Source organism: Apostichopus japonicus, chromosome 12 (genome assembly GCF_037975245.1).
Source record: "Apostichopus japonicus isolate 1M-3 chromosome 12, ASM3797524v1, whole genome shotgun sequence".
NCBI classification, from domain to species: domain Eukaryota; kingdom Metazoa; phylum Echinodermata; class Holothuroidea; order Aspidochirotida; family Stichopodidae; genus Apostichopus; species Apostichopus japonicus.
The window spans coordinates 5,622,266-5,640,680 of record NC_092572.1 but is presented as its reverse complement, the minus strand read 5'-3'; the positions used below and the strand labels follow the sequence as shown (position 1 = coordinate 5,640,680).

The following is an 18,415-nucleotide window of genomic DNA, read 5'->3' as shown; positions in this document are numbered from 1 at the left end:
TGGTTTATCATCATTCAAAACCTGTAATATATGCCATACACGGCCACAGTGTATAATGCCATGCCACAATAATAACATTACAAGTGCCTATGTTGCAATAGCTGAAGTAGTAGGCCTACAGATAACGCCGAGTCGTTGCGGATAAATACGATTAACATTAGTTGCTTGCAGCTTTTTTGCAGGATGTTGTTAAAGGTGGGATCGCTCGTAATTTCCTCGTTAATTCTGTCCTTCACACCAACCGATTCAAAAATAATATCAATACTACCCTCTACCGGTTCGTCGCTGTTGTTTCGTAATTTCTCAGCAATCCCGTATTTACGGCTAGTAAGCAATAAACGGGTTTGGTTACCTGAAGCGGTGGCCTTGGCGAAATTCCTGCATAGTTTCTTGTCTGTATAGCAGTGTCAGTACAGGGAGTTGTTATGGAAAAACTCCCTTGTCAGTAGTGTGCGGTAAATTATTACGTCGCGTTTTCGTGTGTGTTGTGTGATACAAAACTCTGTGGTTTGCTTTACGTTCATAACTTTTCACAACTAGTGGGCTGTAGTAGCTGTACAGTATAGATGTAATAGTTTGACCAGGGAGCTGCTACTCGAGCGGTTCCCTGCTTTTTACTCTTTTAGGCCCACATGGTGAACAGTCGAAGTCCGGACTGTTCGGATGCCCTGGTTTCGTAGTTGATTCACTGATTTGGAAAGCTCTGCATGCTTTATGCTGTATCGAATATCAGAAGTTTAGCCTATAGAAGTACAGTAAGCTAACGCTATTTTACTGTAAAAAAAACAGTGTATTCCAAACCTTTACAGATGCGCCAGTCTTGTACTAACCTGAGTAAAGTATTTGAAATATTGCAACCTTAGTTGCGAGCCGACATTCTTTCACAGCTCAAGAAACTTATAGTGAAGTTTATGTCTGATACATTGACTCGTGTCACAAAAAGGACAGACGCGAATGAGTGAAAAAATTGACTGAAGTGATTACAACATTGGGTATCAAACGTATGGTCAAGTCCGTCATATGTGAACAATTGGTATTTCAGCCAATTTAGGTATTAATTACACATAGACACAGTCACAACTTACATTGTATTTTATATATAAATTTTAGTTATATATCAGGAGGATTTTATGTCATAAACCATATATAGATAAATATGTATATTTAATTATTTTTGGACTCCTGACAACGGGCCCTTTAGGCGATCACAGAACACTTGCCCTAGCTGCACCCCATCCTCCTAACCGGTGCACGTAAACCCTGTCCTTGCACCCCTTTGACCCGAATTAAAAATAACGAAATTTGAACGGCAAAGGGAACGAAAATACGTTGCCATAAGGGGCGGCTCCACCCTCTTTAGAAAGGATTGGCAAAAAGGGAATAAGTACATGAACAATAAATTAAAAGTTATTTCCATTGAAAAGTGACTCGCTGAACATCTGCAGTCAAAGCAAACACCTTTTTTTTCTAAATCACGTCAGTTTATTGCTTTCCAGCGTACTGTACTCCAGTATTGATTTTCCTGCCTCTTGTTCCGAACGGCTCCCAAAGAAATGCCAAGTCGGCAACGGGTTGGGGGTGGGTTACCCAGCCCCACCATGGGGCACCTCATCACGACTGACTCGAATTACAACTCAAAACTATAACTCAAATTGGATTGAATTTAAAAAAAAAAAAAAAAAAAACCTGTCTGCATGGCTCATACTTATCTATACTATTATGTGACCATATAGGCGTACAGGCTCTAGTCAACCAGGAGGGACACTGGAGGGGGGGGGGAGCTTTTTTTTCTTGCCACAGAAAATTAAACATTGCCCGGAAATTCCTAGCACGATTAATTCATTTCAAACTTCGACGACAATGAAGGACAAAGAGAACCATATAGGCCTATGCCTGACTGTAAGACCATTGAACCATCACGAACAACTCCGAATAATCTTCCATTTGCCGATTCATGACACTGGGGAAGTAAGGGGTGGGGGGGTGGGGCTTTCCATTTGATCCGCAAGTATAGTGAACGGTCACCACAACAAAGGTGTATAACTTGGGACTAGCATGGGGAGACTTGTCAACCTTGTGAACATTTTTTAGGGGGGTAAGATGTAAGGGGGGGGGGAGTAGGCAAACTAAAACATACAGGGTAAACAGAGGGAAGGAAAGAAGTCAAAAAAGAAAGAGTGAAAGACAGATGAAGAGATGGAGGAAGAAAGTAAAGAAAATGTGGAGATGGAGGTTAGGGGTAGAGATAGATATGATATGAAATACAGAGAAAAGAAAACCAAGAGCAGAAAATGGAGATCACTGGGATACTGTCAAATACACAAGAAGAATATACAATCTCAATACTGGAATTAAATATTGCACCACATAAATACAGCTTATGACATCAAGAAATCAAAGGGGAAGGATATAATGTTTCAAGGATGCTGGAAAATAAGACACAACAGAAGATAATCATGGTTTCTTATCTATTAGGCTTCTTCTCCCTACTGCTACAAGGATGTAAGAGACCACAGGGACTCACACAACTCTTTTAAGTTGTGATGACCTCTGACCCTTACTATGCCTAACTGTTATGTTGCCAGGAAATAAATACACCAGTGCATGAGAGGAGGTGAGAGACAGGACTGATTGATCGTGTCTATAGGGGTGTTTAATATACATGTGATTCAAGAAGATAGATGTAAAATGTAGCACTGTTTGAACACTTCAAAGGGGACCCCTTCCCCACCCCCCACACCCTCCCCACATTCAAATCATATCCCCTCCTGCCTCCTGGCAACGGATATGAACACCAGTATAAATAAACCGATACAGATATTTATACCCGCTGTGTGTAGGCCTATATACAATAATACAAAGCTGGCCATTCTCTGATTGTTACTCCTTGATTGAATTTCCCCAACCTTGCCCACCTTGACTTAGAGGGTGGCCAAGCTTCTGATTCACAGTCATAGCTACTATCGAACAAAATGGACGAACGCAATTTATCTCAATCTGGTGATGCAGATGTATCAATAGCTGCTAATCCAACGTGAATGTCGCACAACCTGTCAATAAAAGTCTGGGAAAAGTGCTTGCCCCTGCCATATGTATGATCTCTTTTGTTCAGGATCATGTAAATGTGGCAATGTGTAAATTGTATGGTCTGAAGTTTCTCTCCCATGCTGCTCCATATCTAATCCTACTGGTGACATTGGACAGAACATGGCAGATGGCTTCTTGAGAGGTGTTGAAGTAACTGGATCAGAAGTATCTGTAAAGATTACATAAAACATTTGTTACTAGATTGCAAGTATCATGCTATAGCTACTATGGCTGTGACTAAAAATATACTTTTGTTTAGAACTTATTACACTTTCGCAGCACTGGAAACTGATATTTCAATTTAAATGGTGTCATTGAGTTTAGAGGACATTGAAGTAGAAGATATTGAAGTTACAAGTATATTGGTGAAACCAAGACCACCCTCAATAAGCAGTTCTAGTCACAGGTCAATACAATGAAAATGGAGACTCCAGTAGGGGAACACTTTCAATTCCCCAATCATACCATTAGAGTAAGACATGTCCCAACAGGTAACTAAATTCGTAGACTAACCATCTCAGACATAGTACACCACAGCAGAGATAGAGAGAGTGGACGGAATGCCTTAGCACCATCCAACAACCCCCAACCAAAATTTGTGGTGAAAATTCGGGCAATATGCTGAGAATTTTTCGGGCACCTACTTAAAAAAAGAATAATATGCAGTGTGTTTTGCACATTTTGGGGTGAAAATTCGGGCAATATGCTGAGAATTTTTCGGGCACCTACTGAAAAAGAATAATTTTCAGTGTGTTTTTTACATTTTTTGGTGAAAATTTGGGCAATATGCTGAGAATTTTTCGGGCACCTACTTAAAAAAAGAATAATTTGCAGTGTGTTTTTCACATTTTTTGGTGAAAATTTGGGCAATATGCTGAGAATTTTTCAGGCACCTACTGAAAAAAGAATAATTTGCAGTGTGTTTTTCACATTTTTTGGTGAAAATTCGGGCAATATGCTGAGAATTTTTCGGGCACCTACTGAAAGAAGAATAATTTGCAATGTGTTTTTCACTTTTTTTGGTGAAAATTCGGCAATAAGTTGAGAATTTTTCGGGCACCTACTGCAAGAAGAATATTTTGCAATGTGTTTTTCAATGTTTAAACTTATATTGTTATGATCATTTTTGTTTTACAGATTCCCCAATAATTTTAACCAATATGGAAGGCTAATAAGATTGTATGTTATTGGCATGTGATGTAATAACCGATGAATGCCTATATGATATGCACAACAACATGTTGATCGCGCGCGGAGCGCACGAAAATTTCGGATATATTTTTCGGGCAAGTCGTTTCAGCCCCCCACAAATCAAATGAGGCTCCTACGCCTATGCTAACTTAATCCTGCTCCATCTCTGTATTCTGCCATAGTTCATTCCCCCTCTCTCCTTTCTTAATCCTCGCTTTGTACTCCACAGTTTATCTAAATACCTCTGCTTTCCCTGACTCCTTTTTTTCAATACACCATTAACTTCTTTCTTTGTGTTCACCATGTCCTCTCTGTACCAGCCCTATTGTGTCTCTTGAATTTCCTGTTACTAGTCAGTTTGCCTCTAAAGAAGATCCTTATAATCAGGCCCACTGACTTTTATATAAATTCTCATACACATGTACCCTTTTTAGTGGATGAGCAATATGCTACCATTTTTTTCTTTTCTTTAGGAATTTAATGAGAATGAAATTGTATTATTTTTCTGATCACATCAGATCAGATATAAGATTAGCACTGCTCTTCCAGTCTGTTATTCATGCAAGGATAAACATATAAATTTACCTTCTCCTTTCTGAGTGTCAACTGATCTTTCTGTGGTGACAGCTGCTGAGAATGCCTCTGTTTGACTTTCGGTATCCTTCTGGAAAGATGCATTTAACACCTGTTCAATGAACAAAAAAATTGTCCGTAAATCATATAACTGAAATAGTAATTTTACTGTACACCCCAAGCTTAATTGTATGCGTAATGAATCTGGTAATGATTATTACAAACAAACATGTTTTTATCATACCTACCCAAGAAAAAATATGAAAGAGAAAAGTAACAAACAAACACTTTGGCAGATTTCAATAATAACATATTGTTAACCCACAATAATTTAAACCCAGATAAGGATGATATATTCTTTCATACTCTTCTTCAACATATCCTAAAACCGTGGTACCTTTCAAGAAAATTGTGAGGATAATTTTGTGTTGCCCAACTGCTTGCTCAACAACCTGAGCTCACATGTCAATGTACAATTTACTATGTAAACTTCCTGTCTAAGTGAACTGATCGGTTTCATATCACTAAAAGATGTCCAGTCTTTTGATGAAAGTTTGATGTACACTCATTATTTACCTACTGTGTAAACTTCCTGTTTATGTGAGCAGTTGGTTTCATGAGTGAGAATTGAGATGCTAGCTTACTCCATGACATAAGCCCACCATTGTGAAAAAATTCCTGTTTACATGCATAGCTAGTTTTCAGACTACCATTAACGCTAGATTACTCTCCACAAGAGATAGTTACGGTCACCAAATTTAATAGATTATAATTTTTGAACACTAAACATCAGATCATTTAGGGCTCTTAAAATGCAATCTGGATTTGGTTGCTAGGCGGGCCGTATCCTAGCAACCAAAAAGTTTTCCAACTTTTTTTTTGCCCAATTTCATCCTTTGAGACATATTGCAATTTCAGGCAATTCTGAGAGGGTGGGCGTGGAGGCCACTGTTGATTTGGCATGGATGGACCCATATATAAAAATATGATAACCTATCACAACATTATAGCATCAGGCCTACACAAAAAACTGGTACTTTCTTACCTCCAGGCATGGCAATATAAAGGTTTATATAGGTGTAGCTATATGTACTAATATGTTCCCTCAATTTGTGAGGCTAATTTACCTTAGTTCTTGCATAGCAGTTGGGTTCCTTCAAAAATCCCAAACGCAGAAATGTACACATGATTGAGTCAGTAGATAACATGTACACCCCGTTGCCCAAATGAACCATTAAAACTTGATTGCGTATATGCTGGCTGTGGCTGACCTTAGAAAAACCTAAGGTATAGTTGCATATGTAGCGGTGTGAAAACATGTGAATCAGTTAGGAGTGATTCTAAAGTATTTATGTAGATGCATCATTTTTATAGGAAAAACTGCAGGTCCATGTGGTTGTACGTGTACAGCACAGTAGGCCTTCCTCACTGGTGCATATTACAAAATTAGGGGATGCAGTTACTTTGAACAGTAAAATCAGATACTTATTACAATAGGCCTTAGTTCTATATATGCCTAGTAAATTATGACTGGGCAAAGATGAGGCTTCAAACTTCTTTCTTTTTTTTTCAAATGCTCATTCACAAGAATATCTTCTTCAAACAAGGACAGCTGATAACAATTTAGAACCTGGAGGGGGTGGGGATGAACAGATCACCAAGGCCTAGTGGTTAGAAAATATATTTCCATCAATTTGTTGAGGCAAAAACAGTTTACTATTTGGTGATGAGAAGGCCCAGCTTTCCATTGCATAAATATGATTCAGTCTTCTTTAGAAAGGATACTTTCATTTTTAACTGTATACAGTATCTTCATGACAAGCATTCACAAACAGTGATGATGCTGACTCAGTAATACAACTTACTGCTACTTTGTGCTAGGATAAGTATGATAAGGTTAGCATACGCTAGGCCCATTGGAAAAATAATGAATGATAGGACTAGTTACATGGCCTAGGCATATCAAATCATGTATGTTACAAATACAATAGCATACTAGACACTGCGAAATTCGAACACCTAAGCCTTAAAATACCCCAAAACTCCGTTATCTTCATTTTATTGACAAATATATACGTACATACTTGCACACAGGTCATTTTGGAGAGGAAATAACTGTAGCTTCGTAGTTTTTAGTGATATTGGCTTTTGCTTGTAGGTTATCATTGTGAAATCGTGTATTTCTTAGGGGTGTCCGAACTTGACAGTATTCTGTACTTCGCAAAACTGATAGGCTATACATGTAACCTAGGACAACTACCCTATACAGTTTTAGCCTAGCTTAGCAAATCATTACCTTTTTGTGTGATCCTGAAGCAAATGTCCTGCGAAATATACGTTGCTCACAGAAGTCAAATCATGGACATGTCTGTATAGTTCTTTCTCCATTTGCCAGCTTACATAGGAACGTAGAAGATAGATCTTCGTGGCATCTCTTCGTCGCTGTTGTTCCTTTGCACTGCTGTTTTTGTCAGGTCCATGCAACAAAGGCCTTCCTCCACTTAAACCTAACCTACGCTCGTTCCAGGATAAGGTCGTTTTATTTCGCCCGATTCTTCTTGCCCTGATCCTTTTTCCATGATTGTCACAATACTCTAATCGAATGTATTTGGACGAAAATCGTACAGTATTCTTTACTCAAAAGGCACACAAACAACAAACTATCGAGGACGAACGTCCTATGCGGTAAACAGTACAGTAAACTGAAATGCTGTGTTATAACATTATGTGTGCAATGGGTACGGGCTTGTTGCGCATACGCTTGCCTGTGCTATTCACTGATCTAAATTTGCCACCGAGGTCACGTGATTAATAGGGGTCCCCGTAAACCTCGCTGAAACCTCGATAATGCCAGCGCCCTCAAAAAAAAAAGTCTACGAGCGATATCGCCTTTAACTAAAATGCGTTCAAGTTTTACCTGTCTTGTTCAGTTCGAGATTAAAAAACAAAGTAAAGAATTTTACGTATTGTTTTGAAGAACTATGCTACCCAAGGAGATATTGTTTATTTACTTGTGCATAATTAACTGTTCGCCGCCACAATTCTTTGCAAACCTGAGTCTGGATTAATTCATGCGTAGCCAACCTGTTTATTTGAGGGTGCTATGAAGAGTGTATGTTCAGCTGGCATTCACCAGCCAGCCATGTAGATGATGGAGCGGGCTAGTTATCCCAATATTGTAGCGCGCATGCGCACTTCAATACTTATTATATATCGTACCATGAGTGCACACTGGAAACAAATTATTTGTGTTTGTTCTTTACATTTACATCCATGTTCATACTTTAATAGTGGTTATATCTCGAAATAATCACCATACAGTCATTTCAGATAATTTTTAGATAAAGTTAAAGCCCTATTCAAACCAAATTCAAAACAAAAAATTAACTAGGAAAGAAAACTTTAAAAGTGTACCAGTCATGAACAAGAGATATGCAAGCAGAATCGCATGTGACATTATTCCCTCATGCCTCTGAAAACATTTGATGTCATCAATAGCTATCATCAATAATAGGACTTGTAACAAGTTCAGAATGTAATACATCTCGAATAATATTGAGGCCATGTCCACAGGTGTAGGAGGCTGTGGCTGGGGGGGGGGGGTCTGCATCCCCAACCAAATATTTTTTTGAAAATTCGGGCAATATGCTGAGAATTCTTCGAGCACCTATTAAACAAACAAAAAATTGCGATGTGTCTTTCAGTTGTTAAACTTTTATCATGATTACTGTAACGACTTCTCCAAAAGTTCCAACCAATATGGCAGGTTGATAAGACGGCATATGATTGTATGTTATTGGCATGCGATGTAATAACCGATGCATACATATACGTTTTTAATATCATTATTACTGTAACGACTTCACCAAAAGTTCCAACCAATATGGCAGGTTGATAAGACGGCATATGATTGTATGTTATTGGCATGCGATGTAATAACCGATGCATACATATACGATATGAACATTAAGATGTTGAACGCGAGGAGCGCGCGAAGAAACTTTGGTTATATTTTTCGGGCAAGGCGTTACAGCCCCCCTCCCCCCCCCCCAAATAAATTTGGGCTCATACGCCTATGGTCCTGCCAACCAAACAGTAAGTAGATATGCTGCGACCAAACAATGACTATAATCATCACGTTATGGCCACTCACATTGGTCTTTCTCTTCTCCGTTCAAATGTGAAGGTAGATTTGCAATTATTCAGAACTGTAACTCAATAGGTGATATATAGATATATCCATCCAGATTCATTTATTTATACAAGAGTAACAACTTAACGTTAGATGATTAAAGCTTTGAATGCAGTCCATTCCGAGTGGAATATAGGTACCAAATGTAATCACCCCACCTGGAAAATCAAAGAAGTAAAAGAAATAGCAAGCAATATCTCAAAATGCTACAGCTTGTAAGAGTTTTGCCCCGTGACCCCTACTGGGGCCTTCATAGTAATTCCTATGAAGTTGAGATCCAAATGTATTGATCCAAATGTACTTAATTTGAAGATATATAAAGTGAATATTTCTCAGCTGAAGTAATTATAAGTAACAACGTTTACAGAATCATTATAGAAAAAAAACATAGTGCATGCATACAAAAGATATTAACATGTTCATATTATATTTATTGCATGGAAAAGGACAGACGCTTTCGTTTCTCTTAATACTTATCAAGATATGACTGTACATATATCAACAAAATTGGATCAAAATTAAAAGAAAGAACACATACACATGGACATTTAAAAGCAAACGATTCACTATTTTTCCAGTTACTTAATGAATGAATCCTAACTGGAACCAATCTGAGATGCCCATAGTTTTTGCTTCTATTTGTTTTAAATAACTATATAGTTACAATTTTTAGTGAGTTCTAAAGTTTGACCACTAAAGTTTTTGTTTACTTATTACATTATAATTTGATGATAAAGATAATTCATGTTGCAAGGAAGGTGACAATGCCATTTGATAAGCAATAATCATAGATACACCTGTGTTAAACTCATTAATTTGAGGTAATCTTAACACTGTTTACTTAAGAAATGGTCAAGCGTATGGGCTTGATAGTGTGTATCATGAAATATACGGATGACTTACTTCTGCTGCAAAAAAAAATATTTGACTATAACATTGCCGCAAGATTAGTGTTTTTCTTTCTTGATCATTATGTGACTGTAAATAGTGACGCTTAAAAACTACGATTTTTCGTGAAGTCATTATGCGGCCGTTAAAACTGCACAAGAAAGACAATATGATTTTTGTCCAAAATGGCGACTTTTCTGTGACAGCTGACAGACTGCCCAATACAATTTCAAGCTTTGGTCATTATGCTGCGTATAAAGAACCTCATATAACGACTTGTAATTGTTTTCTTAGTATGTGACACACAATTTACTACCAAAGAAGGAGTAAAAGCTGCATACAAAGTTACTCAATAATGTTCGTTTTGGCTTTCCATATATAAATAATTCAACATGCAAACTTTTTAAAAGAAATGGTTGATGCGTGAGCGACTTATTTGATCACTGAGTGAGCCGTAAAATTTCCATCACAGCAATTTTTGCTTTCACGCTTCCAGATTGTTATTCTCCTTGTATTTTGGTTTAATTGATCGCATTCTTTAATAGTTGGAAATGCAGATTACGAGAAGGAAAATTCACATTCAAACAGTAAATGTTGTTGTCACTGTTTTTTTATGCAATACATGGAGTGCACATTTGATCAGTTTTTTCAATAGAGGCATACAACGGTATGTTACTACGCTATGTCTCGGCTATTAAGACAATAAATTTAAGATACACTGTTTTCAAAGGTGTTTCCTATAACAACTAGGTAAATCGTTTGATAGTAGAAAACGCTGATAGATTAATTTTCTGTTTACATTTTGTTAATGAAAAAGTTTGGAGTATGCCTGTTTGAGTGTTTAGAAAGCTTACGACTTTATTGTGGATTTTGAAATACGCTTTTTTGGTAAGAAAGTTACTGCCGATTTTTCTAGACATGACGTTCAATTTCTGGACACCACTGTGACCCTACAAATGGCTCACTCAAAAAAAGACTTGTTCAGTAAATCCGCGATAAAGCGCAACTCACCCTGTTACTAATCAGTTGCCATCCACGTAATGGTACTAGAAAAAGTCTATACAGTCAAGCGTTGCGCATTCGATGCATTTGCTCTTCTGAAGTCGATTTTGATTCTCGCACCAACTAACACCTCAACAGACAGTGTTTCCGGGGTTGCATTGTAAATGCCTTAAAAAATGCCAAAGACATACCCGCACAGAAACATTAGCGTAGAAACTCATCAAACCAGTCCCAAAAGGGTACCATTACTGAATATCACCGTGGTCTTCCGCGACTGGCAAATACTGCATTCAGAAGAATTTTCACATAATTCAAAGCATCAAACGTGTGAAGTCTGTTTTCTCAGAAATTTCATCTGTCATTTATTTACAAGACCTAGAATACTAAGGAACATTTTAGTTCGGGCTTATTTTCAGGATGACACACCATCAGGGGCGAACCATACAGAAAATACAGGATCATCGCACAGCACACAAACTTACAAGGCGTGCTTACTAGTCACATCTACTAGGGCCTTTCAGAAATAACCAAACTACACGCATTTGCACAATACGGTAGAAAATACACTGCCTATCTAAAAATGTCAATTGCATCATCTACTGCAATATTTGCAACTTACATTACCGAAAACACGCTATGAACGTGAATGAGATTACTGAACATAGATTGGTGATCAAAACACAAAAGATCAACCAATCTGTTACAAATCACCTCAATCTTCCAGTCTTCAGCATCATGTTATCATCAAGCTAGCATCATGATATATTTATCTCTTCATTCTTCTCTTCTTCGGAGGCCATTATTTCTTACGGCATATTTCGATTTTTACAGAATATATATATATATATATATATATATATATATAGAAGTTTTGGAAGATCTAGAGTGTGAGAGCGTGTTTGCGTGTGTGGGTGGTGTGGGTGTGTGCATGGGGTGTTTGTATGTGTGTGCATTGCGTTAAATTAACAGCATTTTGTATGATACTTGTTGCAGGACATGTCAGGAAATAAAATGGACATTGGTGAAAGCCAGATAGTTGTCATCTTTGACGAAGGCTCTGTATCAGTACAGATGAAAACAATGTGATTATCTCGGAAGCTATCCCATATAGCAGTATCTTCTGAATCCACTACTACCTCCATTTAGAAGAGGCTAAGATCATGAACGAACTATTGAAAGTTTGTTAATGTTTCGTTGGTGTGTAACAAAGACTTAACAGTTATCATTGTAATCTGAAAATCAACTGCAAGTTTATTTGTAGTCAGGGACATCATCAAAGTTGTACTTACTGGCACACCAGGAACCGGACACTCTTAGGGTGTCGAGTGAAACCGTTACGGCGTCGTTATAGTAATAAAAATGGGTCTTAAAATGAGCATATTGAGGTGAAAGTAATGAATTTACAACAGGAATTAGTCATTAATTAACCTAAGGGTTCACAATTGTATGCTCGCCTTAAGACTCTAAAGATTTTCATTGGCACCTTACTTGTTTTTTAGAGTACGCTAAGTTTGGTTGCTGTATTACATTCTTCAATTATTTTCAGCCGAATGCATCCATAATCATTCAACTTAAACTTATAAACAGAGAAAGGTAGAGTTTGGTTGATTGGGTAATAGAATGATTCATCAATCGATCGATTGTTGTAGTTATGTGAAACTTCTCATTTCTTTTCTTTAGTAAATGTAAGAACTTCTGTCCAAACTACCATGTTTATTTCTTATGTCAGGTAAAAGTACACACTTCTGAAGGATTTAAATACAGAAAACCACAACACAAGGTGAAAGGAACGGAAAGCAAATTTGACATACCTTCAACTGTAACGTCATACACAGTTTCGTTATTGTCATCTCCTAGTTCAAAACATGAATAGGTACCTTCATCTTCTCTTTCAACTTTGTCAATGATCAGATTGAAGTGAGTGTTTGGCACATATGAGTACTTGAAATTGTCATGCTTTGGCTCAGTCCTTTCATTATCAATATCAGGAGAAGAAATTTTATATGTATATAGGCTATCGTCAGTGGTACTATCAGTCCATGTAGCAGCGAGTGTGTTTCCATTTATCAGACACTGCATCTCTTCGACGTTCTTAGTTGTGTAGGTCACCACAGTATTAGATGATGAACCTGGTGATACAAACATGCAATGTCAATAAGTAGAACGATAACAGCCAGCAACTTCAAGTAGGAAAAGTTTTGATTTAGATTTATTGATTGATGCTGAGTTACTCCACATGATAATGTTTACGTTTTGTCATATGATGAGGTTGAGAAAACATCACTAATTATTTGTTACATTACATGCTTATTGTGAAGGCATTGTAAGCAATGATCATGATATTTTTAAGTGCCACATATGTACATAATAAACTCATTGTAAGATCAACAGTATTAATTACGTGTTATCGTTTCCATGTGTAGATTATATGTAAAGCGAGGGTATGATAGTTTAAAATGTTCAACTACTTTATATTTGAAATACTCACCAACAATATTGAAAACAAGTAGGAACAACAAAGAATGCATCACGTGATGACTGAGAGCGGCATCTACTTTCATTTTGAATAATTGGGTAGAATCGTGTAAATTACCTGGAAATCAACAAAAGAATATCTTCATTTAAATGGTTACAGTCTTGAGCTACCAACTAATAATAACCTTTGTTAGGTAATGATATATGAGAATGCACTCAGAACAGATAATGTTCCATGCCCCTGAAACAAAGGTTTTTGGCATTCGTTCTCTTGAAATCATTTTCTTCATAAACTGCTCATGCATCGAATAATACAAAAAAACAAAAATTTCCATATTAGTATATGATCTGAAGAATTCGTTTGATGTACCACAGTCGCATGCATTTCCTGTTACATTTGGTAATGACCTAATCATTGTGACCATCTTTCCTCTCCAACTATGCTGTTTATTGTTATCAAGTGTGCGCAGAGGATCTAAAGGTGCAGTACAAGTTGATGCTGAACTGATGGAACAATAATAGAAACTGCACGAAACAAGTATGCATTGTTTTCTATGGTGGATTGACTAGTTGCATGAATTTCGAGACCAAAATAAATTTAGACCTTAGAAAATTTGTATTTGTACATTCACACTTTTTGATTCCGATATAACAACTGGTCATCTGAAGGTTTGGAATCCTGCACCTCAGCTGTCATTTAAATGTCAATAAATATAAAACTAAAAGATAGTTGTCATACATATTCAGTATCATCTTATAAATGCAGAATAGCAAAACTAGCCAACGAAGTCATACTGTTTGGGTGATTCCTAAGAAGCAATGGTCATTGTATTGGGTTTTGCCTTACTATTATTACCACTGAGTGACAATGCACAACGTTATACTGCTACTACAACTTTCGATTTCAAAACGCATCGTTGCTGAAAGGAAGTAAACCACAAGTTTAAGAACAAGGCCAACCTGGTTAGAAGGAAAAGCAAGAACTTACTCCAATCGTACACACATGCAGTCTTTAACAAATGTTCAACATTTTAAACAAAAATAGTCGTTGGTACTCGATTCTGTTCGAACAATAATACATCCTAAACAGGATAATTGCAAAGCTTGTTAATGCTAGAATCTGGGCTACAAAATCTAGTAAAGGTATATTGAAGTGATATTGAATCGTTTTTGATTATGTGCTTTCGTTATTGAGAGAGGTCAAAAGTCACGTGAAGTCAACTGAGAAACTGCCAGAATAGAGCAGCAATTATTATCATACTCAGAATATTATTGCACCTCCATGTGGTTACAAGAACTTTACTGCTATCTGAAGAGGTCAAATGTCACCTAAACCAATATACGTTATAAGCTTGAAACATTTTAAACATGATAACTCCAAAGGTAAAGCTTGGAAAAACCTCATACTTGGTGTGATATGGTGCCTCATGTTGAGACATCTATTGCAATGGTTTATTTTTGGTGAACAAACTTACATCAACTTCAGCTTTATTAAGGGGCTCAATATAAAATGTGCCTTGGTTTTGTCAAATGGGCTCACGATGGCCTTATTCTTTGTAATATATGCTAAACGATTTTGTCTTTGAACGTAAATTGTCAAAATGATGTTACAATGAATAAACACTGACATGTAGCTTTCTACAGTTATAACAATTGTTAGAGGGTGTTTGGTTTCAGAGTCGATTTGTTAACTCAATTACTCACTGGGTGAGAGGGTATAAGCCTATCGCTGAATGTACTCGGTCTAAGACCTCGTGCATAATTTATTTTACCCCGTTCGTGCGTTATCCAGCTATAAACGCACGGTAGACCATTGATTAGCCCCTAATTAATACCGATGAGGAGTCTGTTATTAAAAGCGAAGTTGTATTGATGTCATTTATCAACGTACAGTGTACGGTGATATTATGCAATGTTACATCAGCACAGAACAGTTCAAAAGAATGTCAAGCAAATTGCCTATCCTAAGGTGACAGCTTATCATTCTAAATTGTTCTACAGTATACTAAATTATATTGAATTATTCTAATGTAATCTAAATTTATTCGAAAGTTTTCTAAATAAGCACTAATTATTTTAAAATTAATCTCAATGCCTCGAACTTACTATTATTTATTTGGTTGGCCTTCCTGTTCCACAGTATTTTTTCGGTCATCAGATCAGGAACGTTTTGCATTGAATATAATGTGACTTGTTTGTCACACGAAATATTTGCTAAATTGCAAACTAAGAACTCAGTTAGCGCTCTTCAATTAAGGTCAACGTTAGCAATGTCATTCTCATTGCGTGTAACGTAAGAACTCGAATTATGAAGAAGGCGGGCGTCAGCATGTAGCTATGTATTTCCAATGCGTTATAATGTCCCCTCTGGTGATATCTTTCTTAACAAGGAACAAAAGTTAGCGAATACAACTATGTTTTGTGCCTTTTTGAATTATACACTTGACCAAGGTTTCGGATACAAACAGAAGACTGCTGTTCCACATAAACTTTTACCAAATCACTTTACAAACAGCTTAATGTACATTGTGCGACACGCACAGTTACGATGTTCAGTTGTACCAGCTGAGTTATTGTAGCATATACTACGACTGAGGGGGTACCTTCTATTTGAAAAGAAAGATCTGATGCATATATCCATTTAAAAGATCATGTATTACATCCCAATTATTCCCCATTATTCCGTGCGTGTGTTCATTATTGAGTGAGGTCAAAAGTCTTTGAAGTTAACTGGGTCAACTTATAACGTTTCGACCAACTGTAATTAACTTATGTAGGAAAATGTTCAAATATTTGCAAACGACAGTAAAGCAGCGATTAATAATAATATTATACTCCGAATGTTATTCTACCTTAATGAGGAGCCTGAACTGTATTGCTTTTGAGGAGGTTAAAGGTCACTTAAGAGCAATTTAATTTGAAGCTTGAAAACCTTGTTAACAAGAGAACTTTAAAGGTGAAGCTTGGAAAACTTCGTACTTGGTATGCTGGTGTCTCACGTCCGCAATATTTTTCCTCTTTTTTTTTGGGGGGGGGGATGATCAAACTTTGGTCACTGCAGCTTTTTAAGGGGCTCAATATAAAATATATCTAACGTATTATTGAAAAATGCATATTCAGTCAGTGAGTAGATGAAAGTTACGTCAGAGTTAATATCCTTTTGTTGGGTGACTTAAACATACTTTGCCTTGGTCAGTCGTCACACAATGAGCATTACATGAGTCAACAGCATTCTCAAATTACCTTACTCTTTGTAATATTGCTAAATGTTTTTTGGCCTTTGCCGTTAGTTGATACTACAATGAATAAACAATACCAAGTAACTTTCTTCAGTTATAACAATTGTTAGAGGGTGATGGGTTTCAGAGTTGATTTGTTAACTCAATTACTCACTGCGATGGGGGGGGGGGTATAAGCCTATAGCTGGATGTACTCGTTCGAAGACCTCGTGCATCACTTGAGTTATCCTGCCATAAACGCACGGTTGCCGTTGATTAACCCCCATTCATTCATACTTAGTAAAGATTCCTAAATCCTATTGGTCCATTCAGGTCAGCTGACCGTGGTTAATCCTGTGAGTAACGCACGGTAAAATTACCGGCGGATGAATACAATTGTTACCATGTTATCATGTTTTGTCGTCTGCTTTGATGAGCTATCGAAATACATCAAAAACACAAAATAGCTAATATAACGTTTGATTTGAACTTCGATTTGCGCACTTTAGACGAGGTAGACACTCAGGAAAACAATGAGAGATTTGCAAACCTGGTTTAGAAAGACTTAGATCGAATTGGAGAAGCACTGTGTAGTGCGTACGTTCAAGTGAGTGTACGTACGTACGTACGTACGTAGGTGTGGTACGTACCGTACGTGTTCAATACAAGGCCTACCATGTTATCGTATGACTGTATACCATACGTACATGTTTGTCCCTAGAATGGTTGCTATGGGAACCATAAGCTGTAGGGTATTGATATGATGAAGCCAACTAGTAATTGTTTGTAGTTCCTTGTTATTGAGACCTTTCAAAAATAGTTTTATGGCCGCAATATTGCCAAACTTTAGTTAAAATGTTATTATGGTTCATCTTTTATGAAGACGTTTCCTTTATAATTATTCACTATCGTTCAGTATTATTTAATAATTGCACATGTACATTGTTATGCTGGTTGTTAATCGCTAATTCGACTTACGGGGCATTACTTTAATAAATCTTTGGTTATATGTAACCAAAATTGTTTTGTTTTATGATTGTTCCCCACACAAATGGTAGCGTATGAATGAACGGGGTTAATCAACGGTCTAGCGTGCGTTACTCACATGATTAATGCACGATCGGGGGATAATGCAAGCGATGCACGAGGGCGGAGCGTAGCGGAGCCCGACTGCATCCAGCGATAGCATTAACACCCGGAGTGCATTAATCCTGTGAGTAACGCACGCTAGAACGTTGATTAACCCCTTAATCAATGCTGATGAGGCGCCTATCATTAAAAGCGAGGCTGTATTGATATTTATTAACAATGTGCAGGATACGGTGATATCATTCAATGGTGTATCAGCTCAGAATAGTTCATACGCATTTTAAGCATGTTAATGCTTAATATTCTAAGTTGTTCTAACTTGTTATAAATTGTTCTAGACTATTCTGAATTAAACTGAATTATTCTTATTTAATCTAAGTTTATTCGAGCGTTTTCTAAATAGGCACTTATTATTTCAAAATTATTCTTAATGACTCGAACTTACTATTTATGACGTGTTGCCTTCCTGTTCCACGGTATTTCTGTGCGGTTTTCATGTATATATTATTCTTCAGGTCATCAGACTAAGAACGTGTTGCATTGATTTTGAGATATTACTTTGCAATGCGTTACACGAAATATTTGCTAACGTGCAAATAAAATATGCAGTTAAGACTCTTGAATTAAGGTCAAACGTTAACCGTCTATAGTGTAAGTCGAAAATTAAGACAGGCGTCACAGATATTTGTAAAGATGAATT

General features: G+C 37.0%; 1 protein-coding gene across 3 annotated transcripts in view; it reads right to left on the bottom strand.

Annotated features, from left to right (window-relative positions):
• LOC139977547 (uncharacterized) overlaps positions 1-16,274 on the bottom strand; it is a 41,371-nt gene extending 25,097 nt beyond the window's left edge. Inside the window, exons 1-3 of one of the 3 annotated variants that reach the window (XM_071986931.1) lie at positions 15,515-16,274; positions 13,422-13,526; positions 12,745-13,062 (exon numbers count right to left, since the gene is read on the bottom strand). In XM_071986931.1, coding sequence (XP_071843032.1) covers positions 12,745-13,062; positions 13,422-13,526; positions 15,515-15,584 — 493 coding nt within the window. In that variant the 5' untranslated portion in view covers positions 15,585-16,274. The remainder of the gene's footprint in view (positions 1-12,744; positions 13,063-13,421; positions 13,527-15,514) is intronic. The other 2 variants (XM_071986929.1, XM_071986930.1) reach the window with 2 other exon arrangements.
• Between the last annotated feature and the right edge of the window lie 2,141 nt (positions 16,275-18,415).